Below are 25,617 nucleotides of genomic sequence, written 5' to 3'. Positions count from 1 at the left end.
GTGGTATAGTAAAGGAAAATGAAGTAAGAATTTGTATATTCAAGTAAAGCTGAGGATTGATAAGAAGAGTTTGAGAATATGTATATCGATGATCAGATTATAGGACACAGGAAGTCAGAATGTTGAGTTTGAGCAAAAGAAATTTCAGGATGTATGCGAATAGAGTTGAAATTGATAAGTTAAGTAAGCGAATGTTGAGATAATTTAGATTGGAAAGGATGTATATGATTGGTATAATAGGGCTTGTGCCCTAGATTGAACAAAAGTTATTATCTAGATGTCAGAGTAAAGGTGCTAGAGTTATAAGATTGGAGGAAAGATAAAGTGGAGTTAATTGATTATGATGTGAATTTGAATATAGTTGTATGTTCTGAGCAGATAGCTATGATGTAGACACTGAGATAAGTATTCGCATGGAACCTTCAGAAAGGAAAATACAAGTATAAGAAATGATAAAGAATGAAGTTATGTATAAGAAATGGGTTATCAGAGTAATGAGGATGCAATGAAGATTGGTACATAAATATGAGTATAAGTAATAAGACAAGAGCATGTGAACATGAAAGGAAATATATGATTTATGTATAAGGAATAAAGAAATGAAAAGGATTGATTTAAAGGATCAGATATGATAAATATGGAAGTATAGAGGACAATTTTGATATAGAAATAAGACAAGTGTGCAAGGTGATGTGAAAATATTGTTTGACTCCTTAAAGTATATGTTTAATCACATTGAAGAAGATTTAAAGTTGTGTTTTGGTCAAATGATGACGAAATACAAGTTTGGTATGGTTATAAGGTAATTAGAGAGTTATAAAGAAATAGATGGATTTATGATATAGAGATGAATGTATAAACGAAAAAGATAGTTGGAAAACTAAAGGATTGAAAAGTAAGTTTCTGATGATGACAAGAAAGAATAAGTCAGGGAAGCAACATAAGAACATTAGAAGATATGTTCTTATTAAGATGTGCAGTGAAAATTCGAGGACGAATTTTCTTATAAGGAGGGGAGATTTGTATCATCCGCAATACCGGGTTAGTGACCAAATTGTAAAGTTTCAGAATTTGGTGACTAAAGTATAAGAATAAAATAATTCAATGATTATTTGAATATATATTGAAGGTTATTTAGTAATTATTAAAGGAAATTAAGGGTATTATGGTCTTTTCCTTTAAAAGATATTCTTTCCCCTTTTATAAGAGTGAAAAACGTGGGAAGAGAGCTATCTGGAAGCTTTCTTCTTCTTGCTTTCTCTTCTTCACGTGGGGCTAGCTACAAAAGGTAAGTTAATTTCAGTTGGTTAATTCTTGAGTTTTAAGTTTGGTTTTGATTCTTTGGGTATTAAATAAGCTTAAGGAAAGCTTATATGTTATTTAAACAATAAGATAAAGGAATTATGAAGGAATTTGCAATATGAGTTTTAAGATGAAATTTTGATATGGTATGGTTGTTGAAGTTTTATGGATGAATTTGACTTGTCATCAATCTAATTAAGAAGTATGAAGTGTTAGAATTGGAATTAGAACACATTGAAAATTTGGTATGATTTTTGAATCCCATATGGAAGATAGGATTTTGAGGTTTAAGATGAAATAAATGAATATAGATTGGTTTAAGTATGTGTACTAGAGTTAAGAATGAAAAGGGGATAATATATGAAGTGTTTGAGAGGCAATGAAGTAATTTTCGGGTTGAAAATATGATTTCTGGGCAAGGGGAATCGGTACCCATTCAAGGGGAACCGATACCCCTTCAAACGAACAAAATTTCCAGAATGTCATGAGGAAATCGATACCCCCTTAGTAGGGAACCGATTCCCCCTAAAGGAAAAATGGGAATATTGGTTTAATAAGTTCGTTTAAGTTGCTAGTATCCAATTACAAGGTGTAGGTATCTAATGATTGCCTCAAAATGTATAATTATGTAGATTCAAGGCTTAAACGAGTTCCGGAATCATTGACAAGTAAGATCGATCAAGGGAAAGATAGAAGATTGGAATTGACTAGTGAGGATAAGGTGAGTGCAATTTAAATTGTACTTATGTGATTGATCAAACATTGGCTTGCGATGAGTCAATGATAGAGTTACTATGGTAAGAAGTAACTTATATAATGTTATGTGATTACTACGTGTGCATTAGTACATAGAAATGGATGTAGGTTTATATGTTACATGATTTACATGCTTACGTGAAAAATGCAACATATGATATTAGATATATGTTTACACATACATGTGGTATGTGATAGAAGAGAAGGAACATGTGATTATGAGATCCATGATTACACGTACATGTGATACGTGACTGAAAAGAAAAGATATGTGTTTATAAGAAAAAGAATATGAATAAGTAATGTGAACCGTTATAAATGATAATGCCCATGTTATGTGATATGAGAGCTAGGGGTATAGTTGGCATGCCAAGGGTCGAGGGTTTACCTATGTTCTTCGGGACATATGGACTGTTTACCTATGTTCTTCGGGACGTATGGACTGATTACCTAGGTTCTTCGGAATCTATGGACTGGTCCTTCGGGACATTTATATGAGCTGTGATGTTAGCATAGTGGTGCACAACCTCAATAGACTCACATATCTACAGTTCTCACAGGTGTACATGGGCTAATCAAGAGATATAAACAAATATATGTTAGTGATATGATAAACGTATTACAAATGATATGATGTTGTGTGTGTATAATGTTTGATTGAAAAGGTTAAGTATAAAAGTATGTGATTACATGATAAACTGCTAATGATGATTTATGTGTATGTATGTATTTATTGTTAATTAATCTGATATAATTTTACATGATATGAGGAAGTCATGTAATTTGGTATAGCATGATAAAACAGAACATGCATATATTGATATATGTTATAAAGTGCATTATAAGTTTTTATGCCCCACTAAGTCTTCGACTTAGCGTGTGATTATTTCACACGTAGGTGTCGAGAAGAGTAAAGAGTAATGCGGAGCAAGACAGGTCAGTTTTCCTTACCAAATGTCAGATCAGAAAAATATAGGTACTGTATATAGAGTGTAGTTGGCATGTAGTCTAAAGACATAAATTGTATGAACTCTGATATATATTTTGTAAACATTTTGAATAAGTTAAATGTTATCAAAGTTTTTAAATTACTCACTATTTTATACGAATAAATGTTTGAAAAGTCAATGTGACACTTCAGACTCGTATCCGGATCGGATACGGGTTGGGGGTGTTACAGGTTCGATGAAGGTTTATACTTTAGATTGGAATAATTGGTGGTGACTAACAGAATTATGTGATGGTAAGTGTATCAAAGTTAAAAGATTAGAAGATGATGTCAGGGTAAATTAACTAAGTATGGTGTAAATTGAGACACGATTATGTATTTTGATCACGAAAATGTAAGGTAATAGAAGAAACAAGAGAATAATACTATATACGAATAAGAGTGTGGGTTGGATAAGTGAGTAAATTGCACTGATTGGATTTCAACTGAGAAGATGAATATGATTAGTCTGATTAGGGCTTATGCCCTAAATTGGAAAAGTTATGACTGATTAATTGTAATAGTATGGATAATAAAGTTATAAGATTTGAAGAAAAGATAAAGTTAAGTTAATCAAGTATGATGTGGATTTGGATATGGTTTTGATAATATAGATATGAGGTAGGCAAGTAAATAAGTATTTGTATGTTTAAAAAGGAGCTTTGAGGAAGAAAATACAAGTACAAGATATGGTAAAGAATGAGGTTCTGTATAAGTAAAGTGGATTATCAAAGTTATGAAGATGCGATGAAGATCAGTAATTAGGGATAAGTATAAACGATATGAAAAGAGTATGAGAGCCTGAAGAAAAGATGTGATCTATGTTATAAGGAGATTTTGTTTTGGAAGGAATGAAAGAATAAAGGGATAGGAAAAGACAAAGATGGAGGTTAAATGATCAAGTATGACAAGAGGTATATTGAGATATAAGTTATAAGTTTGATATTGAAATAATACAATTTACAATTATTAGAAGAACGAGAATGGGTGATTATTCTTTGAACAAATACATAAGGGTTATATGAAAAGATTGTGTGTATAGTAATACATACAAGGATTAAGAAATGAGCAAAAGCTTGATTTATGTGCAAAGCATATAGAGAATGATGAAAAAGATCAATTGATCCATAATAGTGAGGATTAAGGATTTGGGGTGTTGTCTATATAATGAATAATAATATATGGACTTATAAAGATGTGGACGTATATGAAGAATTGAGTATGAGAAAATGGTAAGTTGCTAGCGGTAGCAGGAAATATTAAGGGAAGCAACATGAAAATATTAGAAGACATAATATTATAAAGGCATGCAGTGAAAATTCGAGGACGAATTTTCTTTAAAATAAGGGAGATTTGTAACATCCCAAATCAGGGTCAATGACTAAATTGTAAATTTTGAAAGTTTTGTGCTCAATTTAGAAATAATTAAAAGTCTCGGGATTTAAGTAAAGAATTTTAATATTGGATTAAATAGCAAAGATGGATGAACTAAATGGGAAAATAGTCTTTTCATGGGAAAGATTTTTATCTTCCCTTTTTTAGTATTATAAAACGTGGGAAATATGAGAGAGTTCCAGACTTCTCTTCTTCATTCTCTTCTTTTCCACCGTTAAGACATAAAAAAAAGGTAAGATCTCTTGTTAGTTGATATTTAGCTGAATTTAGGATTTGGTTATGATCATTGGATGATAATTAAGCTTAAGGAAAGCTTAAATCATCTTAAAAACAAAGGATGGTGGAATTAGGAGATATTAAAGATTAAGAGTTTTTGAATGAAATTTTGGAATAGAGTTCATTACTCAAATTGGAAGTTGAATTTGACTTGTCATCTATGAGAATAAGAAGTTAGAAGTGTTAGAATTAAGTTTGGGTAACATGGAAAAATTGGTATAATTTTTGAATGCTATGTGGAGGAGTGGATTTTTAAGTTAAAGAGATATTGAATGAAAATTTATTAGTTTAAGTATGTATATTTGAGTTAAGAATATTAAATGAAGTGAAATAGGAAGTGTGGAACTAAAAATGAAATGATTTTCGAGCTCAAAATATAATTTCTGGCTAGGGGAATCGATACCCATTCAAGGGGAACCGATACCCCCTCAAACGAACCAGAATTTACAGAATGTCATGGGGGGGAACCGATTCCCCCTAAAGAAAGAAATGAATATTAGTTTATTAAGTTCGTTTAAGTTGTTAGTATTGAATTACAAGATGTAGGTATCTAATAATTGTCTTGAAAATGTATAATTATGTAGATTCAGAGCCTGAACGAGTTCCGAAATCATTGTCAAGTAAGATCGATCAAAGGGAAAGATAAGAGATTAGATTGACTAGTGAGGCCATGTGAGTGCATATTCAATAGTATATGATGGGTAATGGGAAGAAGACTTGCGATGAGTCTATTTCCTGAAAAGTTACATATGAATTCATGATTAAAGGCATGAGTTGAATATGAGTGTATGTATGCTTGATTATATGAATTGATATGTTTTGTATGTGCTATGTGGTTTATGTACACACACTATTAAGTGTTAATGAGAGAATATCAAATAAGTTATGAAATTATATGAATATAGAAGATAAGTCAAAAGATGTAGGGAAATGGAAATAAAGGTTTATGAAGAATCATAGGAGAATAAATATAAGTAATAAGATAATGAAATATAAGACTATGTGAATACATGGTTATGAGAATTAGTAAAATAGAGTTATTTGATTTAATGAGAATTGAGGAAATTAAATAAGATTGAATTATAGAATGGAATGGGAATAATATATCAATTAGGGAACTTGAATATAAAGCGATGATATGTATATATATAAGATAAATTATATGCTAAAGATCTATGGAGTTATATGAAAAGGTTATAAGGAATATATGAAATTGAATTAATTAAATGGATTAAAGTAGTATATAAATAAAATACGATTAAGTGTAATATATATGTTAGAAATACGACATAAGTTATATAATCTAAGGGAATACAAAGAAATAAAGCGTAAAGTAGATGAAATGAGATAAGTTATTATATACCTATATGATATATGTTAGCATGTAATATGAAAGGATTTAGGAAACTTATATAAGCTATGTGAAAGTGATCTAGGTGTTTATATGTGAATTATTCGGTAATAAGTTATATGAAATAAGTGTAGTGATTACCAGATCATAAGAGATAAGTCAGAGAATGTGAATAATATGACCAGAAACTATGAGCATGTGTGATGAAATGAATATATGAAAACATGACTATGAGATATGTGAGAAGAAGTTATGATTAAATGATCAAGACATATAAGGTAAGGGATATCTGTGAAGTACATGAAAATGTGCTATGTGTAAGTGAATTACGTGATTATATGAATATGAAATCATATGAGAATTGACATGAACTATGTGATTACATGTATGCGTGAATGAAGCTACGAGCTTATATGAATATGTGATATGTTTACATGAATATGCACAAGGATATAAAAGATAGTGCCCATGTTATGTGTCTTGAGAGCTTTGGGGTATAGTTGGCATGCCAAGAGTCGAAGGTCTACGCGGTCCTTCGGGACATATAGGTATCCTATGGAACATCTATGAGGTCCTTTGCGACACGTATTTGGTCCTTAGCATATGTATATGATTCTTAAGGAATTTTTCTACGTGGTCCTTCGGGACGTATATGTATTATTTGGAGCATGTATGAGGTCTTTTGAGACACTTACTTGATCCTTGGTATATGTATATGGTTCTTAAGGAATTTATATGTGGTCCTTATGGACAATATTATATGGCACTACGGTGCAAATTCTATGCGGCACTTCGGTGCAATTATACGAGCTGTGGTGACAGCATTAGTGCACAACCTCTATAGACTCACATACCTATAGTTCTCACATATGTCCATGAGCTAATCAGGAGATAATAACAAATATATGTTTGTGATATGATAAATGTTATAGAAATGATATGATGTTGTGTGTGTGTATATTGTTTGATTAAGGGTTTTAAGTATAAAAGTATGTGATTAAAAAATAAATTGTTGATGATGCTTTATGTGTATGTAGTTATATTTTGTTAAGTAATCTGATATGATTTTGTATGTTATGATGAAATAAGGTGATTTAGTATAACATGATAGAATGAAACATGCATGCATTGTTAAATGTTATTAAGTGCATTATAAGTTTTATTTTGCCTCACTAAGTCATCGACTTAGCGTGTGAGTGTTTCACACGTAGGTTCCGGAAAGCTAGAAGAAAAGCTAAGAGAGCAAGACAGGTCAATATCTCCCTTACAAATTTTAGATCAGAAAGTAGATGATTTACATGATTTTGGTTATTTTGAATATAATTGGCATATACTAAAGGATTGAATTAATATGCTCTGATTAATTTTAGTTATTGTGGTCAAGTTATGTAAATAAGTTGCTTTTACTTTAATTAAAGTTTAAATTTTCTTTGAATTTTGTCAAGAGTCAAAGTTTGAAAAGTCAATGTGACACCTCGGACTCGTATCCGGGTTGGGGGTGTTACACCCCCTTAAGAAAATTCGTCCTCGAATTTTCATTATGCAAAGAAGTAGGGGTACTTAATCCTCATGTCCTCTTCATGTTCCCATGTTGCATCCTCTACTTTGTGATTCCTCCACAAGACTTTAACCAATGGAATAGTCTTGTTCCTTAGTTGCTTGACTTCGTGAGCTAATATTTGAATAGGTTATTCCTCATAAGTTAAATCTGGTCGAACTTCAATTTCTTCAGTAGTCACAATGTGGGATGGATCAGATCGATATTTCCTTAGCATTGAGACATAAAAGACATTGTGTATCTTTTCCATTTCAGGTGGCAAAATTAGCTGATATGCTACTGGTCCTACTCTCTTAGTAATCTCGTAAGGTCTAATTAATCGAGGACTCAACTATCCTTTCCGTCCAAACCTCAATACTTTCTTCCACGGAGACACTTTCAAGAACACTTTATCTCCGACTTGAAATTCAATCTCTTTCCTTTTTAAATCAGCATACGATTTCTGTCTATCAGCTGCAGCTTTCAGATTATTATGAATTACTTGAACTTTTTCTTTCGTATTCTGAATCAACTCAGGACCAATAACTTCTCGATCCTTAAGTTCATACCAGTTCAAGGGCGTACGACATCTTCTTCCTTATAGAGCTTCATAGGGAGCCATTTTGATGCTTGACTGATAACTATTATTGTACGCAAATTCAACAAGTGGTAAATATATTTCCCACGATCCTTTGAATTCAATGACACAAGCTCTTAGCATATCCTCCAGAATTTGAATAGTTCGCTCGGATTGACCATCGGTTTGAGGATGAAACGCTGTACTGAAGTTCAACCGAGTTCCTAGTGCTCCATGTAATGACTTCCAAAACCGTGATGTGAATCTAGGATCTCGATCAGAAACTATGGAAATAGGTACACCATGCAAACGTATAATCTCTCTAATATACAGTTCCACATACTTATCCATGGAGAAATCAGGTCGTACCGAAATAAAATGGGCTGACTTAGTCAATCTATCTACGATCACCCAGATTGAATCATTTTTGTTCGGATTTAAAGGCAACCTCGTCAAAAAATCCATCCTTATGTTTTCCTATTTCCATTGAGGAATTAAAATTGGTTGTAACAATCCTGACTGAACCTGATGCTCAGCTTTGACTTGTTGACAAGTCAAACACTTTGATACAAATTTCGTAATGTATTTCTTCATTCCCGGCCACCAATATCGACTCTTGAGATCCATATACACTTTATTCCCTCCCGGATGCATTGTCAATGGACTACAATGAGCTTCTGTTAACAAATCATTCTTTAATTCATCATCATCCGGAATTACCAATCTTTCTCGATAATACTAATTCTCATCAGACTTAATCTCATAATCCATACCCTCTCCATTTCTTATCTGTTGTATCTTCTTTAAACACTTTCCATCTTTAGCTTGCAATTCTTTAATTCGATCTAGCCATTCTGGCTTGACAGTAAATTCTGCACAAATTGCACCATCTTCTCTTAACGATAATCTAGCATCAAGAGTTCGCAAAGCTGCAAACGTCTTTCTACTCATGGCATCGGCTACCACATTTGCCTTTCCGGGATGGAAATCAATCAAAACATCATAAACCTTGAGAAATTCCACCCATCTTCTTTGTCTTAAATTTAACTCTTTCTGAGTCATCAAGTATTTTAAGCTCTTGTGATCCGTATACAAGTAGCACTTTTCACCATACAAGTAGTGACGCCAGATCTTTAAAGCAAACACTACTGCCGCCATCTCTAGGTTGTGTATTGGATAATTCTTCTTGTATGGTTTTAATTGTCTCGAAGCATAGGCCACCACCTTGCCTTCTTGCATTAATACGCATCCCAAACCACTATGAGACTCATCACTATACACTATAAAGTTCTTGCCAGACTCAGGTTGAACTAACACTGGAGCTTCTGTAAGAATCTTCTTTAACTTTTCAAAACTCTTTTGACATTCTTAAGTCCAAACAAATTTTACTTTCTTTTTCAACAATTTAGTTAGGGTAATGCTATGATCGAAATTTTTTTAACGATCTTCGATAATAACCAGCTAACCCCAGAAAACTTCTAACTTCTGATACATTCTTTGGAACTTCCCTCTCTAGAATAGCTTTAATCTTTTGGGGATCCACTCGAACTCCTTCTGCAGAATTTACATGTCCAAGGAATGTCACTTCATTCAACCAAAATTCACATTTAGAAAATTTAGCATAAAGCTTCTTGTCTCGTAAAATCTGTAAAACAATCTGTAAATGTGAACTATGCTCTTCTTCTGACTTTGAATATATTAAAATATCATCAATAAACACCACATCAAACTGATCCAAATAAGGTTGGAATATCCTTTTCATTAGATCCATAAAAGCAGCTGGTGCATTCGTAACTCCAAACAGTATCACGATAAACTCATAGTGACCATATCTTGTTCTAAACGCCGTTTTTGAAATGTCTTTCTCTTGAATCTTTAATTGATGATAACCCGAACGTAGATCAACTTTTGAGAACATTGAAGCTTCATTTAATTGATCAAATAAATTGTCAATTCGGGGAAGTGAATACTTGTTCTTGATGGTCACTTTATTGAGCTGTCTGTAATCGATACAAAGACGCATTGATCCATCTTTCTTTTTAACAAATAGAATAGGAGCTCCCCAAGGTGATACACTTGGTCTAATAAACCCTTTGTCTAGTAACTCCTGTAATTAAATCTTTAATTCTTGCAACTCTTTTAGAGCCATCCTGTATAGTGCCATTGCAATGGGCGCTGTTCCCGGTATTATCTCAATCTGGAATTCTACCTCTTTGTCCGGAGGTAAACCTGGCAACTCTGCAGGAAATACATCGGGAAATTCTCTGACTATAGAAATTCCTTCAATCCCTTTCTCCTTGGTTCTAACATCTAGCACATTAGCAATGAACCCTTGACATCCTTGTAGCAATAACTTCTTCGCCGACATTACTGAAATTACATTTGCCAATGGATTCCATTCTTCACTAAATACCACCACATCTACCCCTTTTGGACTTCTCAGCGTTACTCTTTTCAATCTACAATCGACATTAGCGTAATAACGATATAACCAATCTATTCCCAGTATCATTTTAAATTCGTCGAAAGGTAATTTCATCAAATTAGCAGGAAATTCAATTCCATGAATTTGTATGGGACACCATCGGCTCACCAAATTTATTCGGGCACTGTGCCCTAATGGGTTCGTCATTATCACCTCATTGCTAGTAGTTTCTAACGGAATGTTCAATTCTTTCACTAACTTACTAGTAATGTATGAATATATAGACCCCGTATCAATCAATACAATTACACCTTTGTCAAACAATAGAAAGTTACCTGTTATAATATATGGGTCATCACAATCCTCATTGGTCTTGAGGTTGTACACTCGAGCAATTGAGTGTATCTCCTATTGAGCAGAGGATTCCGATTGGATTCTTCCTCTGCCTCTACCTCTTACTCTTTGGCCTGCAAAAATAGATCTCTCTGGCTGTGTAGATTCACTGTTAACATTGGCCAATCCCGAACAAAATGCCCAGTGTCCCCACATCTAAAGCAAACTCCAGAAATCATCCGACATATCCCTGAATGATTCTTTCCACAATGTGAGTATTGTCTGGCTTGACTCTGATTAGATCTCCCAGCTCAAGATCCCACTGACTGAGTTTGTCTACCTCTCATCTGATTTGATCCTCTAGTGGAGGATGCCACTGACTCTGATCTAACTTGGGGTCGAAAACTAACATCTCTGCCCCTTTTTGATGGTGCGAAACTCGATGAAGCACCCGTTCTTTTGACTGTATGAGCTCTCGAATTTCAAACCTCTCATTCTGAGCTCTTTCCAAAGCCTTGGTATGGTTTACTACCTCTTGAAACGAGGATAAATTCAAGATAATTAACATTTTCTTCAACTGAGGACGTAACCCCTCTACAAACCACTCACAAGTATCATTCTCCGTAGGAACTAGTCCGACAGCAAAGCGAATCAACTTATTGAATTCACACTCGTACTCATATACAGTGTGATTTCATTGCTTCAAATTCATGAACTCTTGCTTCATTTGATGAACAAATTGATCTCCGATGTACTTATGCTTGAATTCTTCTAAAAATAATTACCAAGTTATTTGGGCGTTAGACATCCTCAAAGTAACATTGGTCCACCAGATCCTTTCTTGTCCTCTCAACAAGGAAATTACTCCATCCAGTTTCTCAGCATCGGAACAATGAAGTCCCGTAAGCATGACCTTCACATCATTAAGCCAAAGGTCCGCAGTAACAGGACCTTTATTGGCTTCCCCTATAAACTTTGGAGCTCCTAATCCCTTCAATTCTTTCGCAATATTCATTTTTGGAGTTGAAGTAACAGAAGGTTGGAAACGCGTCAATACCGCGTCTAACGTTCTAAAGAATATATCTTGATCATTTACAGGCATTCCAGAGGATGTCTGTTCTTCACTCTGCCTGGCCAGGGCAGGTGAATTACTACTTTCAGCGGGTCTATCATCTCCCAATTCATTCCTAGAACTACCTCGTCCGGACATCTATAAAAATACAACCATATAGTTCTATTAGCAAAACATCATACTTACTATCCCATCAGATCAGAAGTTTCCACTATTTTGTTGGTATGTATACATTATCAGACACTCTAGACTCCGGTTTATGCCGAGAATCGACTAAACTGTAGCTCTTATACCATTAAATGTAACACCCCTAACTCATATTCGACCCCAATACAAGTCCAAGATATCACATTGACTTTTCAAACTTTATTTCTTAAAGAAAAATCCCAGGAATTTAAAACTTTCATTAAAACAAAATACTTTAATTTACATAAAAGAGACCACTTAATACAAAATCGATCAGAGCATTCGTAATTAACCAATTATTACATACCAACACTTTATACACAACAAAATACCTACTTTGTCAATTACTTCTAATCTGATTTCTTAGTAATGTTGTTGTCCGTGCCACTTCTATTCTGAATCTTCTTATTTCTTGGTACCTACGTGTAAACCACTTACACGCTAAGTCATAGACTTAGTGAGGCAATAAATAAATATGCAACAATATCTTCATGAATATGTATTCTTACCATTTCCTTCATGACATTCCAATATGCATGTATCTATTACACAATAACATATATAATCATATCATGCATGTACAAAACTTACCTTTTTGTACCACTTTCACTTTACTTTGTATTTCAATTGCCCATGTATATTATTGAGAATAGAGGTATGTGAGTGCATTGAGGTTGTGCACTAATACTGTCACCACAGCTCGTATCAATTCCCTCATGGGGCACCGAACCTTAGTTCAGTATTCGTCCCGAAGGACTGTCATATATGTCCCGTAGGACCACTACATCCCGAAGGACTACGTCCTGAATGACTATTATACCCTCGACTCTTGGCATGCCAATTACACCTATAGCTCTCATATCATATACTATGGGCATTATTCTTATATTTTATATGTTCATGTACTCATGTCATTTCTCTTGTGATCATGTAGTTCATGTCATTTCTCTTGTGATCATGTAGCTCATGTCATTTCTCTTGTGATCATGTAGCTCATGTCATGTTCTCATATCACATATCATATCACATGTGTATTTGAATCTATTCATATATATACATCATTTATCCAATTACATGAACATATATATGCCTTATGCATGTATTACAATAATTATCATATATGCATGTTCACAACTATTGTACTATGAAAATCAATGTAGGAATTATACATAATCACACATGGATCTATATCAGTATTATAGCTAATATACTCTAATGGTTCACTCTTTAGATTAAGATAAATGTCAATTTCCTCTTTTAATGGAGGTATGCATCGATGCACTACTTGTGCATCGGTGCATAAAATGCATTCGATGTTTTATTATTAATGGGATGCATCGATGCATGCCTTATGCATCGATGCACTAATTGCATTCGATCTTTTTATTTTAAAAGAGTGCATCGATGCACTACCTGTGCATAGATACACCTTCAAACACTTTCTGGGTTTTAACCTTGATGCATCGATGCACTCTGCCCAGAATCCTCTTTTTGAACCCGAAAATTCATTCATTTTGGATTAAATCCTTCATGTTTAATTCTCTTTTCATTCTTAACTATAGTACACATCCTTAAACCAATTTATACTCATTTATTTCATCTTAAACCTCCAAATTCTATCCTTCATATGTAATTTAAGAATTACATCAATAAATCAACATGTTTGAATTCCACTTCTAACACTTCGTATATATTAACTAGATTGATGACAAGTCAAATTTAACTTTCAATTCTAGTTATGAACTCTATTCCAAGATTTCATTTAAGAACTTCAAATCTTAAATCTCTCCTAACTCCATCATCTTTTGATGTTAAGATAACTTAAGCTTTCCTTAAGATTAGTTATCATCTAATAATCAAAACCCAATATTAAATTTAACAAGAAACTCAATAATCAGAAATCTTACCTTTGCTTTGGTTCACACGCACATGGAAGAAAGAAGAAGAAGAGAACTCTGGAAGTCTTGGGTGTTTTCTCCCCTTCCACCCACATGTATCCTTGTATATACATACTTATTGTCATTCCATTCCTTATTCCTTTCAATTCCATCCTACACAATAATTTACATGTAAATCTTTATACTATTCATTCATTTTATTTTAACCACCAAATTATGAGACTTTACAATTTAGTCACTAACCCGGTATTGAGGATGTTACAAATAATGTTGTCATTTCCCTTGGTCAAATTTATCTTCTAAACTACGTGCATAGTCAATATAAGACACAAAATTATGAGACGGATGAAGTATTTAATAAATTAATCAATTTATAATTTTATGAAGTGAAAAATGGTATTATTGTAGAAAATGTATTTTTTTAAATAATGTATAATCTTATATAATGAAAAAATATATTTATCCACTCGAGATCATAACATTACTTTTTATATTATATTATATATAAATAAATATGATACTTATGAAGAATACTTAAAAATATAAGTTTGATATAGTTATCATATTAATTATATGTTAAATGTATTTTTTTTCCTTAAAATAGTGTAATAATTAAAATATTTTTATGAACTTTCATTCAAATATTGATAGTTTGATATTAAAGTTTAACTTGCTAAAAAAATCTATATCACAGATAATTTAATAAAATATGTATACAGATAATCTTAGTGAACCAAAAGGTTCAAGTTATTTTAGGAGAATGTAGTACTTATAGATATATATACTCTGTCTCTTGTGTGATATATTTTTAAATCTTTTTGTGTTGTCTCTGTTGGTGGCTAGGAGTAGCCATGCCCTTGGTGACTTGGAGTAGCCACGTTGGTGTAAAAGATTCCGCATCCTAAGTCTTGAGGGCTTGGTTCCAAGCTCAATGGGTTTGCAAGGAGAAAATCCAAAAATATTAAGAAGTCTCTTGAAAGTTATGAGGGAGTGATATATATATATATATATATATATATATATATATATATATGTATATGTATAAATAGTAATATTTTAGTAGATGAAATAATTTGTCTAATTTGTTATATTTTTTTATTTCGAAACTTAATATAAATTAAAGTTATAATGACTTAAATTTAATAATTTAAGTCACAGAGAGTAAGTTATTTACCATTTTGAATATTGGTTGGTTGAAAGGGTCAAAGATTAAAAAAAAAAAGAGAGGATAAAATGGGCGAAACATAGGACGACATGGAAAAGAGCTAACAACCGTCAAGCCGAACACTCATCCCCGATCATTGCGCAACTCTTTCCTCTCACTGCCTCTTTTTATTATTAATCATAATAAATAAGAAAACAAAGATCCATTGTATATTATTACCCAAATCTAAGAAACGAAAAGGAAAGAAATATGTCTGGAGGAGTGTGGAAAAGATGGAGGAAGCTGGTGGTGATGGAGCATTTGAATTGTTTGGCCCATTGGAGGAGGATGACCTTTGGTTTAGGAGGTGGAATTCAACATCGTTTCTCTTCTACCGGCGGTGGAGACGGCGGAGGCGGCGACAATTACGATGGCAATGCCAAAAACGATGCTACTACTAACAGGAATAGAAGCAAATGCAAATCCAAAACCAAAAGCACTGCCACTTCTGCTCTTACTCGTAGGATCAAAGCCGAGATAAATTGTCCGCGCTGCTCCAATCACAATTACTTCAATTTCGGTCTCCCCCATACTTCCTTAGATTCGTCTGACACTAATTCCAGCAACGGTAAATCCACCGTTAATTTTTGCCCCACTTGTAGAACCGCCTACCACTCTCGACCCCACCGTGTATACCCTCTCCAGGGCACTTTCTTGGAGATTAAATCCAATTCCAAAACCGCTTCTCCTACTCCTACTACTCCTCGCAACAACGTTAGGACATCGTTTTGGGACAATATTAGATCCGAGCATTCTCCGCCAACGCCGCCACCACCTCCTGGGAATGGCCTCACTGTGCAAATTCCGCCTGGGCCACCCTTTCCTCCCGGAGTGAATTTCCTAAGAGATGATGGGCTCAAGGAAGGCAACACTAGTGGCAATGGCACATGGTTGGGAGGGGCCAAGTTGGGGAAGGATTTGCCTACGCCGAAAGAGATTTGCAAAGGCCTTGACAAGTTCGTTATTGGCCAGCACAAGGCAAAGAAGGTGCGTAATTTTTAGATTTATGACTAACTAAATAAATGAAATCCAAATACTCATATATTGCAGTAAATCCATTATTACAGGTGTTGTCAGTTGCCGTTTATAACCATTATAAAAGAATATACCACGCCTCCTTGGAGAAAGGGTTAGTTTCCATGCTTGTTATGAAATTTTGAAACTGGTGTTTATTATCTTAGCTTAATTGTATTCCATAGGGTAAACTGATATACAACACAGTCTTTAGATAACTTGGGTCACGAATTTGAATGCTAGGTCAAGAGTAGAAGCAAGTTTCGAAGCACTTGAGGACAATGAAAATGTGGAGTTAGAGAAAAGCAATGTGCTCCTGGTCGGACCAACAGGCTCCGGTAAACACTCTCCATTATTCCTAGGTTCCTAGTTGGATGCATGAAATTCCTTTACTGGATTACCTTACTTATACATGTGCATATCCTACGACAGGAAAGACTTTATTGGCAAAAACTCTGGCTCGATTCGTCAATGTCCCTTTTGTCATTGCCGATGCAACAACTTTGACACAGGCAAGTCCATCATCCACTTTAATCTTTGAAGATCGTGTAAAATACATATTCTGGAACATTTGAAACACATTGGCCCTGAGCTAAGTAAGGGAAGCTGGCACTCTCTGATCCCTTATTCACCACTCTATTCTCCCCAAGACTCGAATATATTCCTTAATTATCATGTATAGGATTATCATGGTTGCAACTTTCAACAATCAAGCTTGAGTTTGTTGAAGTATTTTATCTGATGACATGAGCTGTTAGGTATCATCCTAGCCATAACAAAATCTTACCATGGGAAATAATTGCTGCCTTTTGCTGAACACCTCTGAGGTCCTAGAAGTTATTCTTACAATAGGTCCCACTTTTGTTAGGCAAACATTCTTTTTAACTTTGGCTGCTCTATTTAATGAGGTAAATTCTTCCTTTTTGCAGGCTGGTTATGTTGGTGAAGATGTTGAATCAATATTGTACAAACTACTCACGGTATTAACTTTATTCTTTGCATCATAGGACTTATAGGCAGATTTTCATTATCATATCATTAGTGGAACTCAGAATATCTTTAGTAAGTAGTATGATGAGGGAGTGGGGAAGACAAGTTTCTCCTTCCAGGCATATGCTTCAACCAATGAGACATCGGTACCTCCATTTCTCACTAAAACACATTGAATTTTCTTCCCTTCTATCTCTTACCCCTAGTTGTTATGTATCACAACTCTTCTAATTGTTCAATGCCTTTGTGTAAAGTCAAACATGCTGGAACTAAAGAGTTATGAATGTGAACCAAAACTATTGATGGCATTCCTTCAAAATTGTATAAGAAGAATGTTTGGAGAGAGAATATTAAGCAAAGAAATTTGTACCAAAAATCCAGCCATGTTAGAAGCTATATATGTAGAGGAAAGATGGTACAATTAAGACAGAGTATATTATAAGAGGGATAGTTATTTTCCAAGTTATCCTTATGAGTAGTTTTATACATTTATGTATATATGTGTGTGTGTATAAATCCATGCACAATCACTAAAAGAGAAAGAGTGCAGGCTAGGTCATGTATTCACATATCAGCACTAATATATATTTGCTTTTTTATGTACGTCTAGGCTGCAGAGTTCAATGTAGAAGCAGCTCAACAAGGAATAGTTTACATTGATGAAATTGACAAGATAACTAAGAAGGTTCTGCAATTTTTCAGCTCTAATCTACCCTTTCGTTTTTTTTTTAAATCAACTCAAATTTTTGGTTTTACGTTTTAATCCAGGATATCTTTTAGACCTAAAATTTTCTCAAATGTTGAATTACTTTTGCAGGCTGAGCGCTTAAACATTAGCAGAGATGTTTCTGGGGAGGGTGTTCAGCAAGCGTTGCTGAAAATGTTAGAGGGAACTGTGAGTTATTGTCGTTGTTCTTTAGAAAATAAGTTCTTTGGTTGTAGATTGGTATAGTGTTTTTATTAGTTTATATATGCAATGAGATGTGACTACCATCACGTTTCTTATATCTAATATGAGAATATTTATGTTGGTTGCCCTGTTAACTTCCTGCAAAATTGCTTTCCAGTGAAAGCACTTAAGTGGTTGCCCTGTTTCTAAGCTTCTCCACCTTGTTCATTGGTAGCTTGTCTAATAATTATCTGGGTGTTTGAGTGAACAACTGGGATACTGGTTATAATTTCTGAGCAATATGTAGAGAGATAATTAGTTATTTCCTAACAGAAAAACGATAATTTGAACAAGACTATCAGCTGAAGAATAATTGTTTGCTTTCTTGGAACGGGGGCATGATTAATTATGAAAGTAAATGTTTGGAAAAGGTTTAATCTGGAGAAGAGATTTAAGATGAAGCCCAAATTAGTAACTATTGTTTTAAAAATGTAGTAGACTAAATCTTATAGATTCTAGAAAACCTATAGGCTATATTCGTGTTGAACTCTTAAGTTTGACAGTATTAACTAGTAATATTTTCTGTAATGGTATTGTACTTTTTCCCCTATCATTGAAAGGAAATGGGAAAATAACATAAAATATCATTTTTTATTTGTTTTTTTTTTCTGTTCATTTCGTTTAGCTGTCTAGCTCTTTGGTTGAGAGCCAATTAATGTAACATATATGTGCTAATTTTATATAGAAATTCAGTTTAACTTAAGAACCTGTAATGCATCAACTTCTTAGTCTGTGGAAGATTTAATGAATGAAATATTTATATTTGGAAGTCGCAATCAGGATATGCAACATGATATAATCTACATAAATTTCCAATATTTTTTGTTTTGTCTCTCTTTAGTCTTTTCCAAACTTGATTTTGTATGAGACCTACTTTGAGGTTTTAAGCAGCATCCTTTCTAGCTGCCTCGCAGTTGATAAATATTACTTTGGGCAGATTGTAAATGTTCCAGAGAAGGGAGCAAGGAAGCATCCTCGGACTGGCAGTATACTGGTATTCTTTTGATTTATCATGTCACTCATGATGAGCATGTTATCTTGTGCATCTACAACCTACTGTATGCTTTTTCAGTTCAGCAACTATTATCATATTTTTCTCTGCTATATGGGACAGACTGTTTCAAATTTTAATGGCATGAAATTTCTTTTACGGTTTTATTTATGAATTTAGGATGGTTCCTTAGCTCCATTATTTAATAGAGAGAACTTTTGCAACTACCCTTAAATGGGATGTAAATCATATGCAGATAGACACAAAAGACATCCTTTTCATTTGTAGTGGAGCATTTGTTGATCTTGACAAAACAATTTCCGAGAGGTAAACTCTTACTAATAATGTACTAAAAAGAAATTCTCTTCCAAATGTCTTGCATTCTATATTTTAAGGCGTTTAATTATTTGTTGGTGTAAACCAGACAGCAAGATTCTTCAATTGGTTTTGGAGCACCTGTTCGTGCTAATATGAGGACCTCGTGGGTAACCAATGCTGCAGTGACATCGTCTTTGCTTGAATCAGTGAGAATAAAAATTGTTTCCTACTTTCTTTCTAATGATAAGACAACACAAATAACGTTTATATCAAAGAACATCAATTACGTAAAGTTTCACTTAGATCTTTAAGTCACATTTGCATTTCAGGTTGAGAGTTTCGATCTTATTGCATATGGCCTCATACCAGAGTTTATAGGACGCTTTCCAATCCTAGTTACTTTGTCAGCTTTAACTGAGGAGCAACTTGTGCAGGTAACATTTCATAGCACTTCCTTAAATTGGCGTGCGAGTGTACAAAGTGAAATTGGCACCACTTGATACCTATGGGAAGTACATTATAGGTGATAGATGTAACACTATGATTTTGGTTGTGATAAAGTTGTTCTTGAATTTTAGCTGGAACAAGCAGTTCTTACCCACATATTAGTAAATTGAGTTTTGTTTTATTTATAAAAGATAAATTCATTAAATCAATTATCTTCTAATAAATATATATATTTATGGACTAAATTATGGGCGAATTTCCAGGCTTGCAATTTTATTTTTTGTTGACAGTTACTGGCCCAAATATGCTTGTATACTTGTAAATGTTGCATAGGGATTGTATTCCTTCTCTTTATCAAGGGATAACCACTTCGAATCAAAAAATAATAATAATAATAGGGGGGGGGGGAACTAAACACTGAGTTTTTGTCTGAAAAAATTAAGTATTATTGTTACTGAAAAAATTGTTTGGTATTCTACTAAATACTAAATATGGAATAGATGTTTTCTTGATTCTTTTAGTAAGTATTTTACATTAATATATTAGGAAAAGGGAAAATAAATTTTTAGAAGAAAAAGTTAATGCAACTAAATGACAAAAAGTTCCTTAAATGGGAACGATTGAATTCGTTAAGTAGCCTTTATTTTCCTCAAGTAAGAATGATCAAATTCAATGGGTCTTTATTTGGCTACTCCTTAACAAGGTACTCTTTTTATATTACTAATTGTTGAGAAAAAATTTGATGCAGGTGCTTACAGAACCAAAAAATGCTCTTGGAAAGCAGTACAAGAAGTTATTTAGCATGAACAATGTAAGTTATCTATGCCTGTTGTAATTCCTTCTGCTCTTATCCTTTTTATTTGACTATGTTGCTTGGATTCTTCTTTTTTCTTAAAGTAACCGTGTCTGACACTCGTTTCTAAAACATGGATATGGGGATATAACCTCCAAGTATAAGTTAACTCTTTAATCATTATCTAATTTCAGGTGAAGCTAAATTTTACACCAAAAGCATTGAGATTAATTGCTAAGAAGGCAATGGCTAAGAATACAGGTGCCAGGGGTTTAAGAGCTATACTGGAAAGCATTCTCACTGAAGCGATGTATGAGGTATTTGAGGCCCCTAAGTTTTGAATGAATTTCAAACAAGCATATGAGTTTAGTATAGATTATGTTTCTTGGACTCTTGCACGGATGTCGGATATGGGTATGGTTGGACTTTTGTAAGTTTTTCCATGTATTTGGAGAATCCTTGGAAGTCATGTCTCATATCCACATATCGGACACATATACTTTGAAAAAAATAGAGTCCAAGCAACATGGGGCATAGATATATCCTTATGAAATTAAAAGTTTCATGTTGTGAAGCATTTGATGCATGTATGTTTCAGATTCCAGATGTAAAAATTGGACACAATAAAGTAGATGCTGTTGTGGTTGACGAGGAATCAGTGGGTTCAACAGATATCCCTGGATGTGGAGGGAAGGTTCTTCGTGGGGACGGCGCATTGGAGCATTACTTTGTCAAAGCCAAGTTGAAGGATTCTATTGTAAGTTTTAGCCTGTAATAGCATCTACCTCTTTTGATCATATATCAGTGTGCTGTGTGCTATTCATTTATATGGTATATTTGACTTCATTGGCACTTGCTGGTTGAGTGGTAAATCAGTTTTACATAATCACAACATTATTTGATGACCATGATTGTTGCGTGTACTTGTTTTCAGGAAAACCTTCCAGGACAGCAGCAGGCGGAAGGAGAATCGGAGGTTTCATCGAGAGCCATGAGCTTGTAGCAATTTTCCCAGGAAAGCTGTTGCTGTACAGTGGTAAAAATAATTTTTATTTGTAAAAGTATCATTCATTCATAGGTCCATTTATCTTGTATAACAGCATAAATTTTGGTGCCATAGTTGAATAGAGAGATACAAGAAAAGGAAAAGGAAAATAACAATGTAGCATCTTAAAGAAGAAGCAACGGCATCTGATGTAAAATTTTTGTTCAATACATACATTGTAATTTATTGTAACATTTTCATTAAAGGACAATAAGCTTTTATTTATTTATCACGTTTATTTAAAGAAAATAACACATCATAACATTTTAGCATATAAAGTTATTTGAAAATTTGAATTAAACTTATTTAATTTTGAGTCAAAGGGAGCGTTAAAGGGACCTCAATAATTAAAGTGAATATTATTTTCTCTAGAGATTTTGGGTTGAGCAATAGCATTCATAGGATGAGTGTACGTGTCGAAACGATTTTTCCCTCAACAGGTCAAAAAAAGGTGAGATTTTGAAAACCACATTAATTTTTAATTTACCTCTTTCAATTAATTTAATTTAAAAACAAATGCGATTTAAAAATCACTCGTTTCGAAAAATTTTAGATTTCCTTTATGATAAAAAAAACAGTTCGAAGAGTCGCCACCAATCCTTGATTAGGGTGTGATTGAGCACCCAAAAATGTTGTCATTTTAAATAAAAATAATAATTTTAATTAAAACAACAAGTTAAGGTATGCGTTACCAAAATCCGAGTTCGGGAGTCGATTACGTGCAGGGAAGGATTAGCACCCCCACAACGCCCTAAAACGATACCTAGTCGATTAATTAATGTCTTTGCAATGAACTTTACAAATTCGATTTTAATTTGATTTTTGATCCCATAAAACAAAGATGTAAATTTAAAACATTCAAAAACACTCAAATAAATTAAATTAAAATTACCGAGTCGTTTTAGAAAGATAAATAATGTTCGATTATTTACAAATATCGAGACCAGATCTTAAAGATATAACAACCTTTTCTCAATATATTTAAATAATCGAACATTTCTTTTTCTCTCGTTCCCAAATTTTAGGTGACGAATCAATTTTTCGGTTTCACTTTCAGGATACACTTTTATTTTAAAATCATTAAAAGCGGACCTCAAATCAGTTATGACTGCCCACTTAAAACAATCTTAAATTTAAAATATATTACCCTTAATCCAATTATGAATATGTCGAGTTATTCAAGTGAGGCTATCATGCAAATTATGCAAAAATGATGTCATGCCAAAATTAATTAAAAAACATTAAAAATATCATACAACGTAACATACAAAAAAAATATGTACACATATTTTAAATAAAAATCATAAACCATGCATATTAACATCTTAGGCATACACGTGACCTAAATATAAAAGCAAAATCATAACATGTTAAACTATAAATTAAAAAAGTATATATATATATACATAAATGTAATGACTAAATTCAAATACACATAAAATTAAACATACTAATTAAAAATTAAAACAAAGACTTAAAGAAAAACAAACATAAATATAATGGACTTAAGCCTAAAATAAAGTATGGTGATATGGTACATACATGCATACAACGACATTGACATACATTAGAATTATACAATAAAACATACTATTAATAACTCGATTTCATATTCAAAATTACCATGAAGGACCAAAATAAAATAAAATAAAGATAGGCATGCAAAAATGTAAATCTAACAATAAACTAAACGAACATGCCATAGGTCCAAAGTGTAAAGAAAATAAACAGCATGACTTTTCCATAAAAATTTCATTTCTAGGCACCTCAAACCTAATATAACCCAAGTGCTACATAGGACCAAAATGCAAGTTCCCAAAATTACATATCAAATGTAAAAACAGTAAGAAAATAGCCCCAACACAACACTGGACTGAAGTGAAACACGGAGAAAATTAAGAGACAACATTAATATACCAGTAAAGCTCGACTTAGGGATCAAGACGACACGGTTCAAAGCTACGAGGACCTATATAGCTATTACCCCAACTTCTAAAACGCGGTTCATCTTCCCCTGAGAACAACACGCTGCCGTTTTGACCCTCTGGAACGACACCGTTTTGGCGTACAAATATATGGGATACTAGGGTAAATTTCATAGCCCTAATTCATTCTCATCTTAGCTTAAAAAACCCCCAGCCGTTTCTCTTCTTCTTTCACTCTCTCCCGACGCAGACAGCCCCAACGAGAGCTTCCAAGGGTCTCACAACCTCAACCGCCCACCGCAAGCCGGTGACCAAAAACCAACCTCACTGTAAGACCAAAACCTAAAACAAACTAGACCACCACACAAAACCGAGCCTTCAAACTCAAAACCCCGGACACCAACGACGACTGAGCAAGCCAAACGACCTCCAATAGTTCACAAGCTAAGGGTCTTTAAACTCTCCTCTTCTAAGATAAATGCTTCCTTATCTCTCTATTTCTATTCTATTTACTCACATAAATTTACATGCAAAACAATTTGAATATAAAAAAGAAACAGAATACCTTCTGAAAATTGGATATTTCCTTGTTGTTTTCTTTCCGAAAAATGGGTAGGAACCCTTACATTGATTGCTTTGGTTTATCGAAAACAAGGTAAAGATCCAAAGCCCTTTACAAATCTTCTTTTTTTTGTTATTTGATATCCCCGAATACCCTCCGTTACAAATGTTTTCCTCCCCTGTTGTTGATGATTTCTGTTTCGAATGGCTACTTTGTTTTATATCTGTTGGCGAATTTTTGTGTTGGTTTCTGGTTCCTCCACCGAGAGTCCCCTGTTGTGTTTTTATGATGTCTCTCCCTTTTTTTTGTTTTCAGTCGTTCCCCCCTGTAATGGTGTCTGATGGTTGATCCCTAATCCCCCACGTTTCCAATGGTTAATCTCCTTTTACTGATGATGGGTGGTTATTTCCTAAAAAGCAAAACTGCTAAAAACCGACCCTCAAACTGCTCTCTTCTTGTGCATATATCTGTTGTCCATTGGGCTTGAATGGGGCCTGTAATTGGTTTGCTTCGGGCCTGCTCCGACCTAGACTCGGATAAAAACGAGCATCTACAGTACGTTCATTGTTAATTGGTTGTGAGAATTTCGAATATATATTATTTTGTAATCATTCTAAATTAATCAATTTTTTGAAATACGAGCAACATACATAAATATAAAAGCAGCCACAGATTGAAAATAAATATTTTCAGTGCCTCAGGTTCAATAGAATTCAGAGGACTCTAGAAGGATGATCTTTCTTTATATTCATTAAGTATAGTCCCCATCTATATATTAAATAATTTCGATCATTTTGCACTATTACATTCATTCTTGAGACTCACACTTGTGCTACTAACAAGGCTGCAACTATTGGGTCGCGGACGATGTACAATACTAAGCAAACAACATCGTAGCCACAAGGAATGTGAAAATCGTTTATTTCATTCCGTTTGTTTTTAGAAAATAGATTTTCATAAAAATGAATTATATATTTGTTTAAAATAAAGTGTTTGGATGATATCATTGTAGACACCCGTTTTGTCCGGATATTATTATTATTATTATTATTATATTTTATTATTAATAATAATGTTAACGTTATTTATGTTATCATCTTACAGGCCAAGGTACACCAAGCACAAATCAAGCCCCAAATTACAAACAGTGCACGTCATCCATGTTGATCACCAATTTTGAACATGTTACGAGTATATTTGGATGATAAAGTCTTCTTAACATTTAATCTTCTATCTCTTATCTTTCCAACGCACTTTGAACCGTATCAATCCGATATCAGTAG

At 33.6% G+C, this 25,617-nt stretch overlaps 1 protein-coding gene across 1 annotated transcript; it reads left to right on the top strand.

The window, feature by feature from the left end:
- The first annotated feature begins 255 nt into the window (after positions 1–255).
- Positions 256–22,049, top strand: LOC120133804 (CLP protease regulatory subunit CLPX1, mitochondrial-like). Its single transcript, XM_039150321.1, has 16 exons — positions 256–276; positions 15,492–16,287; positions 16,368–16,429; positions 16,558–16,652; positions 16,747–16,826; positions 17,244–17,294; positions 17,915–17,989; positions 18,122–18,199; positions 19,191–19,247; positions 19,501–19,571; positions 19,669–19,768; positions 19,892–19,996; positions 20,758–20,820; positions 20,997–21,119; positions 21,401–21,562; positions 21,733–22,049. Exons 2-16 carry the CDS (start codon positions 15,511–15,513, stop codon positions 21,859–21,861), a joined length of 2,028 nt encoding a protein of 675 aa, XP_039006252.1. The 5' UTR covers positions 256–276; positions 15,492–15,510; the 3' UTR covers positions 21,862–22,049.
- The last annotated feature ends 3,568 nt before the right edge of the window (positions 22,050–25,617 follow it).

Source organism: Hibiscus syriacus, unplaced genomic scaffold (genome assembly GCF_006381635.1).
Source record: "Hibiscus syriacus cultivar Baekdansim isolate YM2019G1 unplaced genomic scaffold, ASM638163v2 tig00110596_pilon, whole genome shotgun sequence".
Lineage (NCBI taxonomy): Eukaryota > Viridiplantae > Streptophyta > Magnoliopsida > Malvales > Malvaceae > Hibiscus > Hibiscus syriacus.
This window is presented reverse-complemented; position numbering and strand designations above follow the sequence as displayed.